The following is a 16537-nucleotide window of genomic DNA, read 5'->3' on the forward strand; positions in this document are numbered from 1 at the left end:
GGGGAACAGGCAGCCTCACATGTTGCTTATGAGAAGGAAAAACAGAGGGCAAAATCTGTCCAAATGACAAATGCATTTACTGTTTAAGCCAGCAATCCCACTTTTGGAAGTCTATCTTCAGATACAACTGCACATACAAAACGATGTATGTACATATTGTTCTGGTCAGCATTGCTAGTGGCCCACAAGGAGCCTTCCTCAACACACTTACTTCCATCTGCTGGAAACCTGTGGTACAAATTTACAATATCTGTGCTATTCATTGGCACCTTTGTACAGTGCACGGCTTGTACAAATATGCATGGCAGCCCTAATGACAGCACGCGTTGTAATGGCAAAAGACTGGGCACAAAGCAAGTGTCCATCAACAGGGAATACTCAGAGACTTCCCTGGTAGTCCAGCGGTTAAGACTCTGTGCTTCCAATGCAGGGGGCATGGGTTGGATCCTTGGTTAGGGAACTAAGATCCCACACACCTCAAAGCATGGCCAAAAAAAAAAAAATAGGTAAGTAAAAATACCAATAAGAATAATAAATTATTTTTGAAGAAAAATAGGAAATTATCAAATAAACCATAATATATACGCAAAGTGGAATACTGGATACCTATAAAAAATAATCAGGACACTCCCTGTATCTCTAGATATACTGCAGGACTTCCTTGATGGTCCAGTGGATAAGAATCCGCCTGCCAATGCAAGGGAACATGGGTTCAATCCCTGGTCCCAGAGGATTCCACATACCACAGAGCAACTAAGCCCGTGGCCACAACTACCGAGCCCACCTGCCCTAGAGCCCGTGCTCCACAACAAGAGAAGCACTGCAATGAGAAGCCCATGCACCACAGCTGGAGAGTAGCCCCCACCACTGGCAAAGAGACTGTGCAACAACGAAGCCCAGAACAGCCAAAATAAATAAAAATAATAAAATAAATAAATTATAAAAATAATGGATGTCTGAATAATATTTCATTGCGTGTGTACACACACCACCTTCTTTTTTTGATAGTACTTCTACTTTAAAAATTTTTTTTATTTTTTAATTGAAGGATAATTGCTTTACGGAATTGTGTTGGTTTCTGTCAAACATCAACATGAATCAGCCATAGGTATGCATACGTCCCCTCACACACCACCTTCTTTATCCATTCACCCATTGACAGATACTTAGCCTGTTGCCACACCTTGGCCTTTGTGAATAATACTGCGATGAACATGAGAGTGCAAACCTCTCTTTGAGACAATAGTTTCATTTCCTTTGGACAGATATCCAGAAGTGGGATTGCAGGGTCATATGGTGGTTCTAGTTTTCATTTCTTGAGGAATCCTCTATTCTGTTTTCCATAGCGCACCAGTCTACATTCCCACCACCAATGGTCAAAGGTTCCCTTTTCTCTGCATCCTTGCCACGCTTGTTATCTCTCTCATTCTCTCTTTTTTTTTATAACAGCCGTCCTAACAGGTGTGATGTGATATCTCATTGTGGTTTTTTTGATTTGCATTTTCCTGATGATAAGTGATATTGAGCACATTTTCATGTACCTGTTGGCCATTTGTATGCCTTCTTTAAAAATGTTTATTCAGGTCCTTTGCTCATTTTTAAATAGATTTATTGATTTTATTGTGTTGGAGTTATTGTGAACATTTTGTGTGCACTGCATATCAACCCCTTATTACATACGTGGTTGGCAAATATTCCTCCCATTCTGTAAGTTGCCTTTTTATTTTGTTGATGGTTTCCTTTGCTGAGTAGAGTCCTTTTAAAATGATAAATGACGCAGGGGACTTCCCTGGCAGTCCAGTGGTTAGACTCCATGCTTCCACTGCAGGGAGCACAGGTTCGATCCCTGGTTGGGGAACTAACATCCCACATGACACACAGCGTGGCCAAAATATATATATATATATATAGAGAGAGAGAGAGAGAGAGAGAGAGAGATAGATAGATGACATGACTTTAGCTCCTGCATAATTCTTTCTGGTTCTTCCCTTCCCCCCTCAGACTTTTGCTGAAAATCTGCTGGTTGAGAGAGTAGGGCTAGGACTCCCCAGAGCAGGCCTGGCATTCAGGAGGTGCTCATTGACTATTTATTGAGCTAGTAAGTGGATGACCCTGGAGGCAGTGTACTTTGGAGTCAGACTGCCTAAATTCAAATCCCAGACTTGTCAATTAGTTGTGTGACCTTAAACAGAGCACTTCCACCTCCCTGTGCCTCAGTTTCCACTTCTGTAAAATGGGAATAAAAAATAGTCCTTACTACTTCATGGTTGCTGTAAATTACCATTCATTTACACATAGGACCTGGCACAGAGTGAGAACATGATACATATTATCCCTTCTCCCTAAAGCTTAGGTAGCAATGTAGTTATGACTTCATCTTCCATTGCAGGGGGAGAAGGTTCAATTCTTATTTGAGGAGCTAAGATCCCACATGTCTTGGGACCAAAAACCCAAAACATAGAAAAAAAGAAGCAATATTGTAACAAATTCAATAAAGACTTTTAAAATGGTACACATTTTAAAAATCCTAAAAAAAAAAGAATCTGTGAGGAATTGCCAGGGAAGGTAGGGGTCCCAGGGGTGGGTGGCACAGATACCCAAGGAAGCAGGCATTGCCAGGGATGGGGGAGGACGTGGCCAACCGTGGCAAATGGTGTCAAGATGACGAGTCAGAGGAGAGATTGTAGGGTGGAGAGATCCCTGATGATCTTAGTTGGTGTAGTTTCAGGAGAGTGACAGGGACAGAAGCCAGCAAACCCCAAATGAGGGAAGGAGTGGGAGGTGAGAAAGGAGTGAGCAAGTGTAGACAGCTCTTGGGAGGCGTGGCTGAGAAGCGGAGAGACAGAGAGGGAGGGAGGCTCTCGGAGGACAACTGGGAGGCATGGGGCACTTTATACTTAACTTGGGTGACCCTGGCTTATTTAAATGCTGATGCTGCTAAGTCACTTCAGTCGTGTCTGACTCTGTGCGACCCCATAGACGGCAGCCCACCAGGCTCCCCCATCCCTGGGATTCTCTAGGCAAGAACACTGGAGTGGGTTGCCATTTCCTTCTCCAATGCATGAAAGTGAAAAGTGAAAGTGAAGTCACTCAGTCGTGTCCGACTCTTAGCGACCCCATGGACTGCAGCCCACCAGGCTCCTCCGTCCATGGGATTTTCCAGGCAAGAGTACTGGAGTGGGGTGCCATTGCCTTCTAAATGCTGATGAACAGCAGCAATTACAACCCGTAGGATAAAATAAGAAGCCACAGGTCTATACCGATATAAATGAATGAACAAATGCATAAAAAAACAAGCAAATGGAGGAGAAAGGAAAAACTCTTCCTTACAGTAAAACGGTACTTAATCTGTGCAGAAAAGGGAATCTTCTTACACTGTTGATGGGAATGTAAATTGGTGTGGACCGTATGGAAGTTCCTTAAGAACACTAAAAATAGAATCACTATATAATCCAGCAATCCCACTCCTGGGCATATACCCAGACAAAACACTAATTCAAAAAGACACACGCACCCCAATGTTCATAGCAGCACTGTTTACAATAGCCAAGACATGGAAGCAACCTGAATGTCCATCAGCCGATGAATGGATAATCCCAGTGGTACGGGGACTTCCCTGGTGGTCCAGTGGTTAAGCACCTGCCCGCCAATGCAGGAGACGTGGATTCAATCCCTGATCTGGGGCGATTCCACGTGCCTCGGAACAACTAAGCGTGTGCACCACAACGACTGAGCCTGCATGCTCTGGAACCCATGCTCCACAACAAGAGAAGGCACCACAGTGAGACTGTGTTGCCCACACATGGCAACAAAGAGTAGCCCCCGCTGGCAAACAGAGAAAGCCCATATGCAGCAGTGAAGACCCAGTGCAGCCATAAAGACATAAAAAGAAGATGCGGCACATGTATACAATGGAATACTACTCAGTCATACAAATTAATGAAATAATGACTTTGCAGCGACATGGATGGACCTAGAGATTATCGTGCTAAGCAAAGTAAGTCATAAAGAGAAAGACAAATACCATGCGATATCACTTATATGTGGAATCTAAAATATGACACAAACAGAAACGGATTCACAGACCTAGAGAATAGGCTTGTGGTTGCATGAGGGGGTGCGGGGGAGGGAAGGATTGGGAGTGTGAATTTAGCAGATACAAACTATTACATGTAGAATGGATAAACAGCAAGGTCCTGCTGCATAGCACAGGGAGCTATATTCAACATCCTGTGATACTCCATAATTAATATCAGATCAGATCAGATCAGTCGCTCAGTCGTGTCTGACTCTTTGGGACCCCATGAATCACAGCACGCCAGGCCTCCCTGTCCATCACCAACTATATATGTAAAACTGAATCACTTTGCAGTACAGTGGAAATTAACAGAACACTGTAAATCAACTATATTGCAATAAAAATTTTCTAAAAGGTACCTAATTCCCAGGTGGCACTAGTGGTTAAGAATCTGCCTGCCAATGCAAGAGACACAAGAGATGTGGGTTGGTTCCCTGGGTCAGGAAGATCCCCTGGAGTAGGATATGGCAGCCCACTCCAGTACTCTTGCCTGTAAAATTCCATGGACAGAGGAGCCTGGCGGGCTACGGTCCCTGGGGTCGCAAAGAGTCAGACATGACTGAACACACACACACAATAAAGGTAAAGGATATCAGAAAATTAAAAAACTACCACTTATCAACTGCCAGAGTAATAATCATTTGACACAAGCATTTCTGACGGATGCCAACCTGAGTACAGGATATTTACATAGCCTCAAAGCACAACCTCACAAGGTTCCAAGGGAAACGATAGTATCATTACAGTGGAAACCCTGGTAAACACCTTCACCAAGTGAGCCGAGCTGATGCAAACTGAAATGTGAAGAACTAAAAGCACGTACCTCCTGATATGATACGCCAAGAAGGACACAGTGCTCCTCTTATATTCCTGTCAAAGTCCATAACCTCAGTCGAATCACAAGGAAAGCTCAGACAAGCCCACACTAAGGGCCATCCTATAAAACAACTGGCCTCTATTTTTCAAAAATGCCAAGCTCATAAGAGGCAAAGACAAACCAAGGAAGGGTTCGGGATTGAAGAGGGCTAAAGAGACAGGCATCACCAATGCCATGAACATGAACTTGGGCAAAGTCCAGGAGATGGTGAGGGACAGGGAGGCCTGGCGTGCTGCAGTCCATGGGGTCGCAAAGAGTCAGACACGACTGAGTGACTGAACAGCAGCAACAAGGGGACACAATGCCTAAATTCAATCTCCGATCCTAGACTGGATCCTTGACAAGGGAAAAACTTCCTTCAAGGGTGAAAATTGAACAAAATCTGTAGATAGCGGCATTGTGTCAAAGTTAATTTCCTGATTTGCATAAATGTTTTGTGGTTATGTAAGGGAATGAACTCATTCTCACTACCTGAAGTATTTAGAGGTAAAGGAGAATCATGACAGAGCAAACGACGTAAAAAGTTAACATGTTGGCAATCTGGGTGAAACAGTATGCAGAAATTTTATGTAATGTTCTTGGCAACTTCTCCATAAGCCTGAAGTTATTTGAAACGAAAAAGATAAAATAGTGATGGAAAAGATCTGGCAGTAATAACAGAAATAATAACAGGCAATATCTCCTGTATTCTGTGTTCCAGTCATTATCCACTGTTCGCCCACTGCCCACTCTCATAGCAGTCCTTTGAAACAGTTAATGTTATTATCTTAGCCCCATTTCACAGATGGGGAGCCTGAGGCTCAGAGCAGATGAGTGACTTACCTGGGGTGGAAAGGATGGCAAAGCCAGGTGAGTGGACTCCTGGATAAAGCTGGCTCCTGCATCTCCCTCCTAACAGTCTCATTATTTAGACCTGCAGTGGTCATTAGTGACTGCCTCTCCCATTAGTCTATAAGCCCCATGAAGGCAGGGCTGTGTCTGTCTCAGTCGTTGCTCTGTCCATGGTCATGGTACCAGCACAGGGCCCAATGCAGAGCAGAAACCCAATGGATGTTTATCAACTGAAAAACTGATCTCTATTTATAATAATGATAAAATTATGACTATTAATAATGATAATAGAAATACTAGTTCTTATTTGTATTAATGCATTTCATCTTCAAAACAACTCCAAGGAGGACTTCCCTGGCAGTTCAGTGGTTAAAATTCCCTGCTTCCAATGCAGGGGAAGGTTCAATCCCTGGTTTGGGGACTGATAGTCCACATGCTGCTCAGCCAAAACAAAAACAAAGCTCAAGGGCTTCCCTGCTAGCTCAGTGGTAAAGAATCTGCCTGCTAATGCAGGAGACATGGGTTCAATCCCTGGTCTGGGAAGACCCCACATGCCACAGAGCAACTAAGTCCATGCACCACAACTATTGAGCCTGTGCTCTAGAGCCAGGGAGCCGCAACTACTGAAGCCCACACACCCTAGAGCCTGTGCTCCACAAGAGAAGGCACTGCAATGAGAAGCCCGCACGCCTCAACTAGAGAGCAGCTCCTGCTCGCCTGAACTAGAGAAAAGCTGGTGCAGCAACGAAGACCCAGCACAGCTAAAAAATTTTCTTAAATAAATGAAATTATTTAAAAAAAAAACACCAAAAAAAAACCGCCAAGGATGGTTTTATTCCCATTTTACAGATAAAGAAATGGAGGTGCCCAGAAGAGTCTCTTGACCAAAGCAGGAAGCCAGGCAGGTGCACAAGTGGCCATTAGCACCCCCACCCATCCACCTCCCAGTACCCACCTTCTGGAAGTCCTTCTTGGAGATGAGACCACGGGGATCAGTGACATAGTCCTGGAAGGCCTCAGAGCCCACGATGTCCTTGAGTTTCAGGAACATGTCAAAGAACTTGAGGATCATCTCCACGTTGGATGAGGACTCCACAAGCATGTCCACCATCTGCCGGGCAATCATGCCGTTCACCACGTTCCCTGTAGGCAGCCCCCGGTCAGTGTGACCCCAAAGCACCTCCTCTCTGGATCCCCATGAGGCCTGCCTCCCTCTCCAGCTCAGGAGCTGCCAGGATGCCCTATGCTGGTGGAACTTCCTGGCCAGCTCTGACCCCTCCCCAAAGGGTCACTTCCTGCTCTGCAACAGCATCAGGTGTGAACCTGGCTGATCCTGTCTTCGTCCTCCTCCCCCTATAGCTGGGGGAGTCATCAATAACGATAACAACGGCATCAGCTAACAGCAGGTCCCAGATGCCATGGCAACTGCTACATTGATGTGACCTCATCTTTGTAAGAAACATGTGTCCCTGTTCACTTGTACAGATGAAGAAAAAGACTCAGAGAGAGTCCACACTCAGGGTTCCATAGCCAGTGAGGCGCTGCGGCGGACTTGAACCTAGAGAGGCGAGACCTCAGAGCTCACACACCTAAGTCTTTCCCAAGTCCATAGGGGCCAGGGAGGTCCATAGAAGACTGAAGTAGGCTGAAGGGCAGACAACAGGGAGAGGTGGAGACTGGTAAACTAGGACACCACGCTCCACCCCCCAAAGCAAACTGGCTCCAGCTTCTTTTCAAACACAATCTCACTTTTATTTGTTTATTGGCCACACTACATGGCTTGCAGGATCCATGACCAGGGATTGAACCCAGGCCATGCCTGTGAAACTGCCAAGTCCTAACCACTGGACTACCAGGAAATTCCCCAAACTGGCTCCAGCTTCCTTTTGGACCTTTCAATTTTCATATAGTCTCAAATGTATTAATGCATGAAGTTTCCAAGAGTACAAGGGAACTTCATGGATTCCAGATACATCAATGGCTTACATTTTGCCGTGTTTGCTTTATAATACTTCTCCCTCTGTTTTTTTCACTGAATCATTAAGGAGTAAGCTGCAGACATGAGGCATTTTACCCCAAACATTTCCACATATATGTTCTAAACGATGAGGACATTCTCTTATCTAATCGTAGCGCTGTCATCAACATCAGATTGAATATTGATATGATTTTGTTATTTAATCCAATTCAGTTGACTTTTGCCATGTGAGAATGTAGATCCTGGGCACTGAGTCTTTCAATTTTTCAAAAACAAAATGTTTAAAGGGATTTCTGATTTTTTAATTTGATTTTTTTAATTTATATTTATGATTTATGTATTTATTTTTGCTGCACCATGCACCGCACCATGGGACCCTAGTTCCCTGACCAGGGATGGAACCTGTGCCCCCTGCACTGGAAGACACAGAGTCTTAACCACTGAGCCACCAGGGAAGTCCCTAAATCTGATTTTTTAAAAGCTAATGACTAGTTACCAAAAACTTAAGACATTGTAGGAGGATTATTCATTGCCAAATGGTTTGTCATAGCAAAATATTTTTTAAAAACCTTGAATGTGGAACTTCCCTGGGGGCACAGTGGATGGGAGTCCAGCTGCCTGTGCAGGGGACACAGGTTTGATTCCTGGTCTGGGAGGACGCCACATGCCGGGGAGCAACTAAGCCTGTGCACCACAACTACTGAGCCTGCACTCCAGAGTCTGGGAGCTGCAACTACTGAGCCCGTGTGCTCCAACCACTGGCCCACACGCACCAGAGCTGCACACCTCGACTACTGAGCCCGCACTCCAGAGTCTGGGAGCCGCAACGACTGAGCCTGTGTGCTCCAACCACTGACTCACACGCACCAGAGCCGTACACCTCGACTACTGAGCCTGCACTCCAGAGTCTGGGAGCCACAACGACTGAGCCCGTGTGCTCCAACCACTGACCTACACGCACCAGAGCCGCACACCTCGACTACTGAGCCCACGAGCTGCAACCACTGAAGCCCGTGTGCCTAGAGCCTCTGCTCCGCAACAAGAGAAGCCACCACAATGAGAAGCCCGTGCGCTGCAATGAAGAGTAGCCCCTACTCGCTGCAATTAGAGAAAGCTGTGTGCAGCAATGAAGACTCAGTGCAACCAAAAATAAATACATAATAAATAAACACATACAAACAAACAAACCCTGACTGTCCATTGATAGGGTTGTGGTTAAATGAATCACTGTATCACAATACAACTGGTAATATGCAGCCATATGAAAGACTGAGGATGCTGTTATGAACCGCTATAGAAAAAGTCTTTGTCTGCAAGTTAAATTACTTTATTACTAATAAATTATGGTTGTTTTAAGTCACTACATTTTAGGAATATTTGTTAGGCAGCAAGAACTAACTGACACATTCAGCAAATAAATAATGATTCAGGGCAGACATTTTAAAAAGTGTCCTGGCCACCCCCCTGATTAAGATTTCTCTGGGGAATCAATAAATTACCATATGTACATAGGACCTGGCACATAATAAGTGCTCAGTAAGTGTCTGGAGAGCTTATTACAGCGGTTTAAATGCATTGACCCTGACATGACGTCAGATGGGGTTGAGGCTTAGGCTCTCCTGGGTCTGAGGGCCATTCTCGAGCTTGTCTGCACCTTGGTGCCCTCCACTTACCCCCAGCCACTGGGCACTTACCTTCTAGTAGTGACAGCAACATCACCACCATGTCCTTCTGCAGATCCAGCAGCTCCTTCAACAGCTCGATCTGGCTTGAGTCCTAGGGACCCCACACCCCAGCTGTGTGAGGGTTCTTTTTGGCAGAGATGCCTCCCCCACTTCCAGCTGCTTCCATCCACCCAGCAGGGCCTAAGACCATTTTCCTTCCCCATCTTACCTCCGAGGGGACCCGAGTCCAGACATGTTCCTCGGAAGCAGGGCAAAGGGCAGACAGACAAGATTGTGGGGGTGGGGTCGACACTTTGGGGAAAGTGAGCCCAACGGGGGATGTGTAGTGGCAAGGGCTGGTTGACAAGGAGGGCTGGGAGGAGTATGGGGCTGAGAGCAGACGCTTGGAACCAAGAGAGACAGAGACAGACAGGAGCAAATACCGGGGACACTGACACAGATCTGGGAAGGGATGAGAGTTCAGCACTGCACCTGGCCTATGGTGGGAGGTTGACCCATGTTTGTTGAATGAGTATGTGATGAAAAAAGTGAGACTCTGGGTTCAGGAAGAAGGCTGCAGGACACAGCTATGGGCTCTCTGGTAAGCCTTTTGGGAAGAATGTGGGGACACTTTGCTTCTCCTGTTATAGTGTCTCATGGAGGGCCCACAGAAGTCTCCAACATGATCAAGTTCTGCCTCATGGTCCCTATTTGTATGAGGCTGAACTACAAAAATTGCCAATATTCAGGCATGTCTCGCCAACAAAGTGGTAATTTCATAAGGTTCTACTTAATAAAATGGAAGAAGGGTAAGGGTACCAGGTAAATGGGATGTAAGGCTCCTCCTTGCTAGTTGTAAGGCTTGATGTAAGGCTACCCCATGCTAGTTTTTAAGTTGCTAATTCTAATCCTAAAGTGCGTGCATGCGTGCTAAATTGCTTCAGTCGCTTAAGTCGTGCCTGACTCTGTGCAACTCTATAGACCATAGCCGCCAGGCTCCTCTGTCCGTGGGATTCTCCAGGCAAGAATACTGGAGTGGGTTGCCATTGTCTTCTCCAGGGGATCTTGCTGACCCAGGGATCAAACCCGCATCTCTTATGTCTACTTTCATTGGCAGGCAGGTTCTTTACCACTAGTGCCACCTGGGAAAAAGCCCTCTAATCTTAACACTTTCCCATGATTCCAAAGCTCTGCATTCTGACTCAAAGATTCCAACATTCCAGGATCTCAGATCCTGGTGAGTGCCTGTGGTGTGTGCCTGCCCAAGACACAGCTACTTAATTGATTCAACAATCCTGCTCTCAGAGAATATAGGACTAAACTCACCTTCCTGGTTCTAGGGGTGGGTATTGGACCAGGTCTGGCCAATCAGAGCTTTCTTTTCCCTGACCAGGGTGATTGGTTCAGGAATGGGCATGTGACTCTGTAGTCCAGTAAGAGTATGGCAAGTCTTTTCTTGGAGCTAAAGAGGGGTTCTTTCCCCTCTGAAGCTGTTAGAGGGGCTCACGGAAGCCCAGGACACCATTCTTTCCAGGCCCTGGGAAGTGCTTGCTTGATAATGAAGCTAGAGAGGAGATAGACGTTTCTACTTATCAGCTCACATCACAGATCAGATCAGATCCAGGATCTGATCTGTGATGTGAGCTGATAAGTTCTTTTTTTTTTTTTGTAAGCCACCACTTTGCATTGGATTTCTAGCTTTTGCAATTTAACTTAGGCTATGGCTAATGAATTAATTCTGTAAGATTTGGAAATCTCCACAAAGATACCAGTATTCTCTAGAATTTTAAGATTACAACAGCTTGACTTCAACTCACCCACACTGAGAAACTGTGTAGTTAAACTCAATTTCTTTCAAAAGGTCAGATGACACCAGACAGGGTTTCTGCCAGCCCCTGTGGCGCCTTTGAGTAAATTAGAAAAAGCTTCCCTTCCTCAAGACTCTTCCTGTTGGGAAATTATAAAATATAAAATATTGCCACCTGCTGGAAAACTACTGGAATAAACACACCGATGTATTTACGTAGGATGTGTAGGTTCTGGATGGTGCCCTTTCAGATGCTGAGCCCTCCTGCAGCGCATTTGGCAGCCTTGAAATACGTTGACCTGAACTGAACTGATCTAGGTTCTGGATGGTGCCCTTTCAGATGCTGAGCCCTCCTGCAGTGCATTTGGCAGCCTTGAAATATGTTTACCAGACAAGCAGAGCAAACGGATAAGGTGTTTGTGAGACAATTGACAAGACTGCAAAGGGGTGGGGCTGGTGGGGCAAAGGGAGCATGAAGATGCTAGAGACGGGGCTCGACAGGGACCTTACATCATGGACGCCCTGGATAGGAGTCATCTGCCGCAAGCAGAATAAAGAAGCAAAACACTGCTTCAGCTTCAGGCCCAGATCTAGAAGCCAACCCTTTTCCTATCCCCATCAGTCAACTTCCCACCCCAGGGTTCCCGGCGGGTTCCAAACTGGTTGCATCTTCCTTCTGGATGTACTTTCTGCATGACCCCGCCTCCTCCCCTCCACAGTCTATCGACTGATTATCTATCCGACTGGTGTGAACACCAACCAACCATAGAGGAGTTCTGGGCTGGAGGCGGCGGGGCCCAAACGCAGACCAATGGAACTATAGATGGATAACCAGCCGATTGGCGGTGGAGGGGAGGAGGCGAGGTCATACAGAAAGCCCATCCAGAAGGAAGATGGGACCCGTCCGGAACCCGCTGGGAACCCTGGGGTGGAAAACTGACTGAGGGGGCAAAACTTGTAAACATGCCAGTTAGGGGATGTCCGGAGGCAGTAGGATGAAGAACGGAGGGGCCCGAACCTGAGCGAGCTTCATCATCATGTGGGCAAACACGTGCAGGAATCCCACCACGGCGTCCCAGAGGCGGCTGTGCGCTAGACTCTGCTGGTTCCCAGTGCAGGGGCCCTGGGTGGCAAAGGTTCTACGTGACCACCAGGGAGGGCGAGGGATGCGAGACTGCCCCGCCTCCCCCAGAGAGCGAACCCTACCTGGATGTACTCGGTGAGGCTGTTGAACACCTGTTTAGCCACCGACATTGCCTTGGAAAAGTTCCTCTTGCCTTGCTCCTCAATGACATCCTTGCCGGAGTAGTACCAGTAGAAGTCGCTGATGGACTCCTGGCGGGTAGACGCAGTGTGAGCGGCTACTGGGGCCAGCTATGGCCCAACAGTCCCCGGCCCAGGTCACACCTGGACGGCCTCACAGCCTCACCTGCAGCCGCAGGAGGTAGTCCACAGTACAGATGATGATGTTAATAGTGGTTGTATTCCCTGTCTGTGTCCGTAGGTAATTTTGGAAATCTAGAGAGACGAAAAGTTATTCATTCATTGAGCTTGAGGAGATGGACATGTGCTAGAGGAGATGGACAGTGGGCCCTTTATTCATTTATGCAATAAATATTTATGGAGTGCCTATTGTATGTCAGAAAGCATATAATCATTTCTAATAACTCTTTATCAGTACCTACTATGTGTTAGAGGAAGATGGAGGATCATTTATCCATTTTGTGTAATAAATATTTATTGTGGGCCTACTGTGTGCCAGATGTAGTGGAAGGTCATTTATTCATTTTCCCCCCAAAATATTTACTGAGCATCTATAATACAGCACGGGGAAATGGAGATTCAACCTTTAGCCATTTGCAATTTTTTTTTTTACTGAATGCCTACTATGTGCTGGAGAGATGGAAGATTGGTTATTTATTCATTCATTTCTCAAAAAAAAATTCATTGCACACCTACTGAGAATCAGAGGAGATAAGCATCTGCCATTTACTTGTTCATTTAGTCAATATATATTTATTGAGCACATGCTATATGCTAATGATAGATGAAGATTGGTCACTTATACTTTAGTACTATAAATTTACTGAGCATTTACTCTGTGCCAGGCACTGTTCAGGGCTTCCCAGGTGGCGCTAGTGGTAGAGAATCTGCTTGTAATGCAGGAAACACAGGAGACTCGAGTTCGATCCCTGGGTTGGGAAGATCCCCTGAAGGAGGGCAGGGCAACCTACTCCAGCATTCTTGCCTGAAGAATCCCATGGACTGCCAGAGGAGTCTGGGAGGTTACAGTCCATAGGGTTGCAAAGAGTTGGGCATGACAGGAGTGACTTAGCACATATGCAGGCACTGTTCAAGGCCCTGGGGATACAGGAATAAAAGAAAACAAAGTCTCTGCCCTTGTGAAGTTTCTATTGTCATGTAGTAATTTTTCAATGTTTTCTAACTGCAACCCACAGCAGGAAATACAGTACATGTTTATACTGAGGCCCAGGAGGGGTGTCTAATCTGACATTACATACACATGTACCGAGCCAGTAGCTTCACATACCCCTACTATGTGCCATGTGTGCATGCTTGCTGTCACTTCAGTCATGTCTGACTCTTTGTGACCCGATGGACTGTAGCCCGCCAGGCTCCTCTGTCCATGGGATTCTCCAGGCAAGAATAGTGGAGTGGGTTGCCATGCCCTCCTCCAGGGTATCTTCCCAACCCAGGGATCAAACTCGAGTCTTCCAGTTTCCCGCATTGCAAACGGGTTCTTTACCACTAGCACCACCTGGGAACCCCAGTATGTGCCATGCATTCTGCTATTTTGTGTCCTGTACTAGTTGAGTTAACTAGAAAGAATTCTGATCTCAATGCACTAAATGTATATTCTTAACCTCCCAACCTTGATTGCACATTAGAGACACCTGGAGAGTTTTAAAACTCCCAATGCTCATACCTCATCCCAGACCAATTAAATTAGACTATCTGGGGTGAAAACTGGGCGTTAGCGTCTTGCAAAGCTCCCCAGGCATACCAATGTGCAATTAGAGATGAGAATCTCGGCGATAAACTTGATTCAGGACCATCTAGTGAGTCAGTTCCCACTATTTGAAAAACGGTCTATGGCAGAAAGCTTATAATTTGAGCTGAGTGATGGCTACTTGGGTGCTTATTAAACCATTCTCCCTTCTTTAGTGTGTGGTTGAGAAATTCTGGAATAATAATTATGATGATCACGGTTGTGATGGAGGAAGGTCAGGGGGTTGGAGGAACCCAGAAGAGCTGCCTGACCCAGGTTGGGTGGTCAGGGAGGGCTTCGTGGAGGAGAGGACCTCTGAGCTATGACCTGAAAGATGAGTAGGCGTTGGCTGCTCAAATTCCTCACTGTGTGACCTCTGTGTGCGGCAGACTGTCTTGGTTTTCCCATATGTAACATGGTAGTCGCAATAGACCTACTTTATCGAGCTGTCCTGAGATTTTAATGTGTTAGTATATATAATGAATTTAGAACACTGATCTGTTCTAAATTTATAACAGGTATGTAAGTGCTCAATAAACAACAGCTTGTGGACTCTTAGTTCCCAGACCAGGGCTGAAACCTGCACCCCCTGCATTGGAAGCACAGAGTCTTAACCACTGAATCACCAGGGAAGTCCCAACAACAGCGGTTCTTAAGGGGCCTTAAAGAGAGTGCTGAGGTTAAGAGTTGCGCTTTGGAGCAGTGATTCTCAAAGCACCAGTCCAGACTAGCAGAGTTGGCATCTCCCAGAAACCTGTCAGAAATGCAAATTCCTGGGCTCCATCCCAGAACTACTAAATCAAAAAACTTGGGATGGGGTCCAAAAGTCTATTTTAACAAGGCCTCCAGGTGATTCCTAGGCACACTTGAGTCTGAGAACAACTTCTATAGACCCATTTGCCAAATGACCAATTCATCAGATTATCAAGGCAATGAATAGAACTTCAGTTAAATCCTTTTGATGTTATAGCAGTGTGTTGCCCAGGATGGCTTCAACAGCCCCTTGGAATTTTTTTCTCCTGAAGTTTTACTTCTACTTGACTTCCCTCTAAACACTTCACAATCACTATTTCAGTCTGAATGTCCTTTTGCCTGGTTTCATGTGATAGACAAAAAGTAATAGTCAGACATTCAAGATTTTATAAGCAAATTGATAGGCTTTCCCACCAACCTTGTTTTCTAATTCCTTTTTCTGTGTTCATTTAAATCAGACCATAAGCCTAAATGGTTAGCTACAACTCCCTGGTTTTGTCTGCTCTGAATGACACGGAACACTCAAGACATGCAAAGCCTCTAAGATTTGAAAGATATTTCAAACATTTATTCGACTAGACTGGTTTACGAATCCACAAATTTGGGCAGAAGGCTGGATGGCAGATTTGGTGGGAGAAAGAAATTTCACCGAAAGAACATTCTTAGTTCCAAAAGTCACAGACCCAGGGACGAAAATTCATTTTAAATCCCAAAGACTGATTCCACCTTCGTTAAAGAAAGAAAACCTTAGTCACCTGGCACTAAGGTATGTAACAGAACTTGAAGGAAAACTAGCTGTGGAAACAATGGCTCATGCTTTATCCTTTGTTGAAAAGAAAAGAGTAAAAATTAAAGATGTTTACCAGTTACCTTAAAGAATACTAGCCAAGTGGGGTGCAGGTTCTATGGAAGTTAGGTTTAGAATCACTCCCATTCTTGTCATGAAGTTAATTTCTGGGCAGTCTGTGGTTTCTTATCACCTGCTAAGTGTTATAACCACAACTTCGAGACTGTGCGTGTTTGTCATAGGAAACTGCATTGGGTGGGATGTTTGCTGTTCAGAACTTCAAACTGTTCCTTTAACGTTGTACACCGTGTGCCACGTGAGGTGTCATTTTCTCACCAGTGATGTATTTCATTAACTTGCTGTGTCATCCTTCATCTGGTTATATTGTCTGAACCAGAACACAAGTTGTGAAAACTCAAACTTGTTTAAGCTAGGCAAGAGAATGCGAGACTTCCTCCTGGCAAAGTATTTTATAAGCAAAATTAATAAGTGGTTCTAAGAGATTCATTTAGAAATGCCAGGCAATTTTTCCCTCTGCAGACCCAGAGTTAAAGGAAATCCACCGCATTTACTGAACTTTGGCAGCTGCTGCAAAATGCCTGTGGGAAAACGGCATGTGGCGAACTGCTCATGTGTGAAAATTGATTTTTGGCCAAATTGGGTTTTGGCAGATTGCTTTGGGGGAACTGGACTGGTTAGAGGAGGTGAAAGTGAAACAAAGTGGCTGGATTCCTGAAATTCAAGAGAGATTT

General features: G+C 45.5%; 1 protein-coding gene across 9 annotated transcripts in view; it reads right to left on the reverse strand.

Moving 5' to 3' along the window:
• Nucleotides 1-16537, reverse strand: part of RYR1 (ryanodine receptor 1) — a 128776-nt gene that overhangs the window by 25856 nt on the left and 86383 nt on the right. For 5 of the 9 annotated variants that reach the window (XM_027515916.1, XM_027515915.1, XM_027515912.1 and 2 more), the window contains 5 exons: nucleotides 12665-12753; nucleotides 12442-12570; nucleotides 12254-12358; nucleotides 9459-9540; nucleotides 6742-6929 (listed from right to left, as the gene is read on the reverse strand). In XM_027515916.1, the coding sequence (XP_027371717.1) occupies nucleotides 6742-6929; nucleotides 9459-9540; nucleotides 12254-12358; nucleotides 12442-12570; nucleotides 12665-12753 (593 nt within the window). Of the gene's footprint in view, nucleotides 1-6741; nucleotides 6930-9458; nucleotides 9541-9657; nucleotides 9688-11745; nucleotides 11773-12253; nucleotides 12359-12441; nucleotides 12571-12664; nucleotides 12754-16537 lie in introns of all 9 variants that reach the window. The other 4 variants (XM_027515911.1, XM_027515910.1, XM_027515909.1 and 1 more) reach the window with 1 other exon arrangement.

Source organism: Bos indicus x Bos taurus, chromosome 18 (genome assembly GCF_003369695.1).
Source record: "Bos indicus x Bos taurus breed Angus x Brahman F1 hybrid chromosome 18, Bos_hybrid_MaternalHap_v2.0, whole genome shotgun sequence".
Lineage (NCBI taxonomy): Eukaryota > Metazoa > Chordata > Mammalia > Artiodactyla > Bovidae > Bos > Bos indicus x Bos taurus.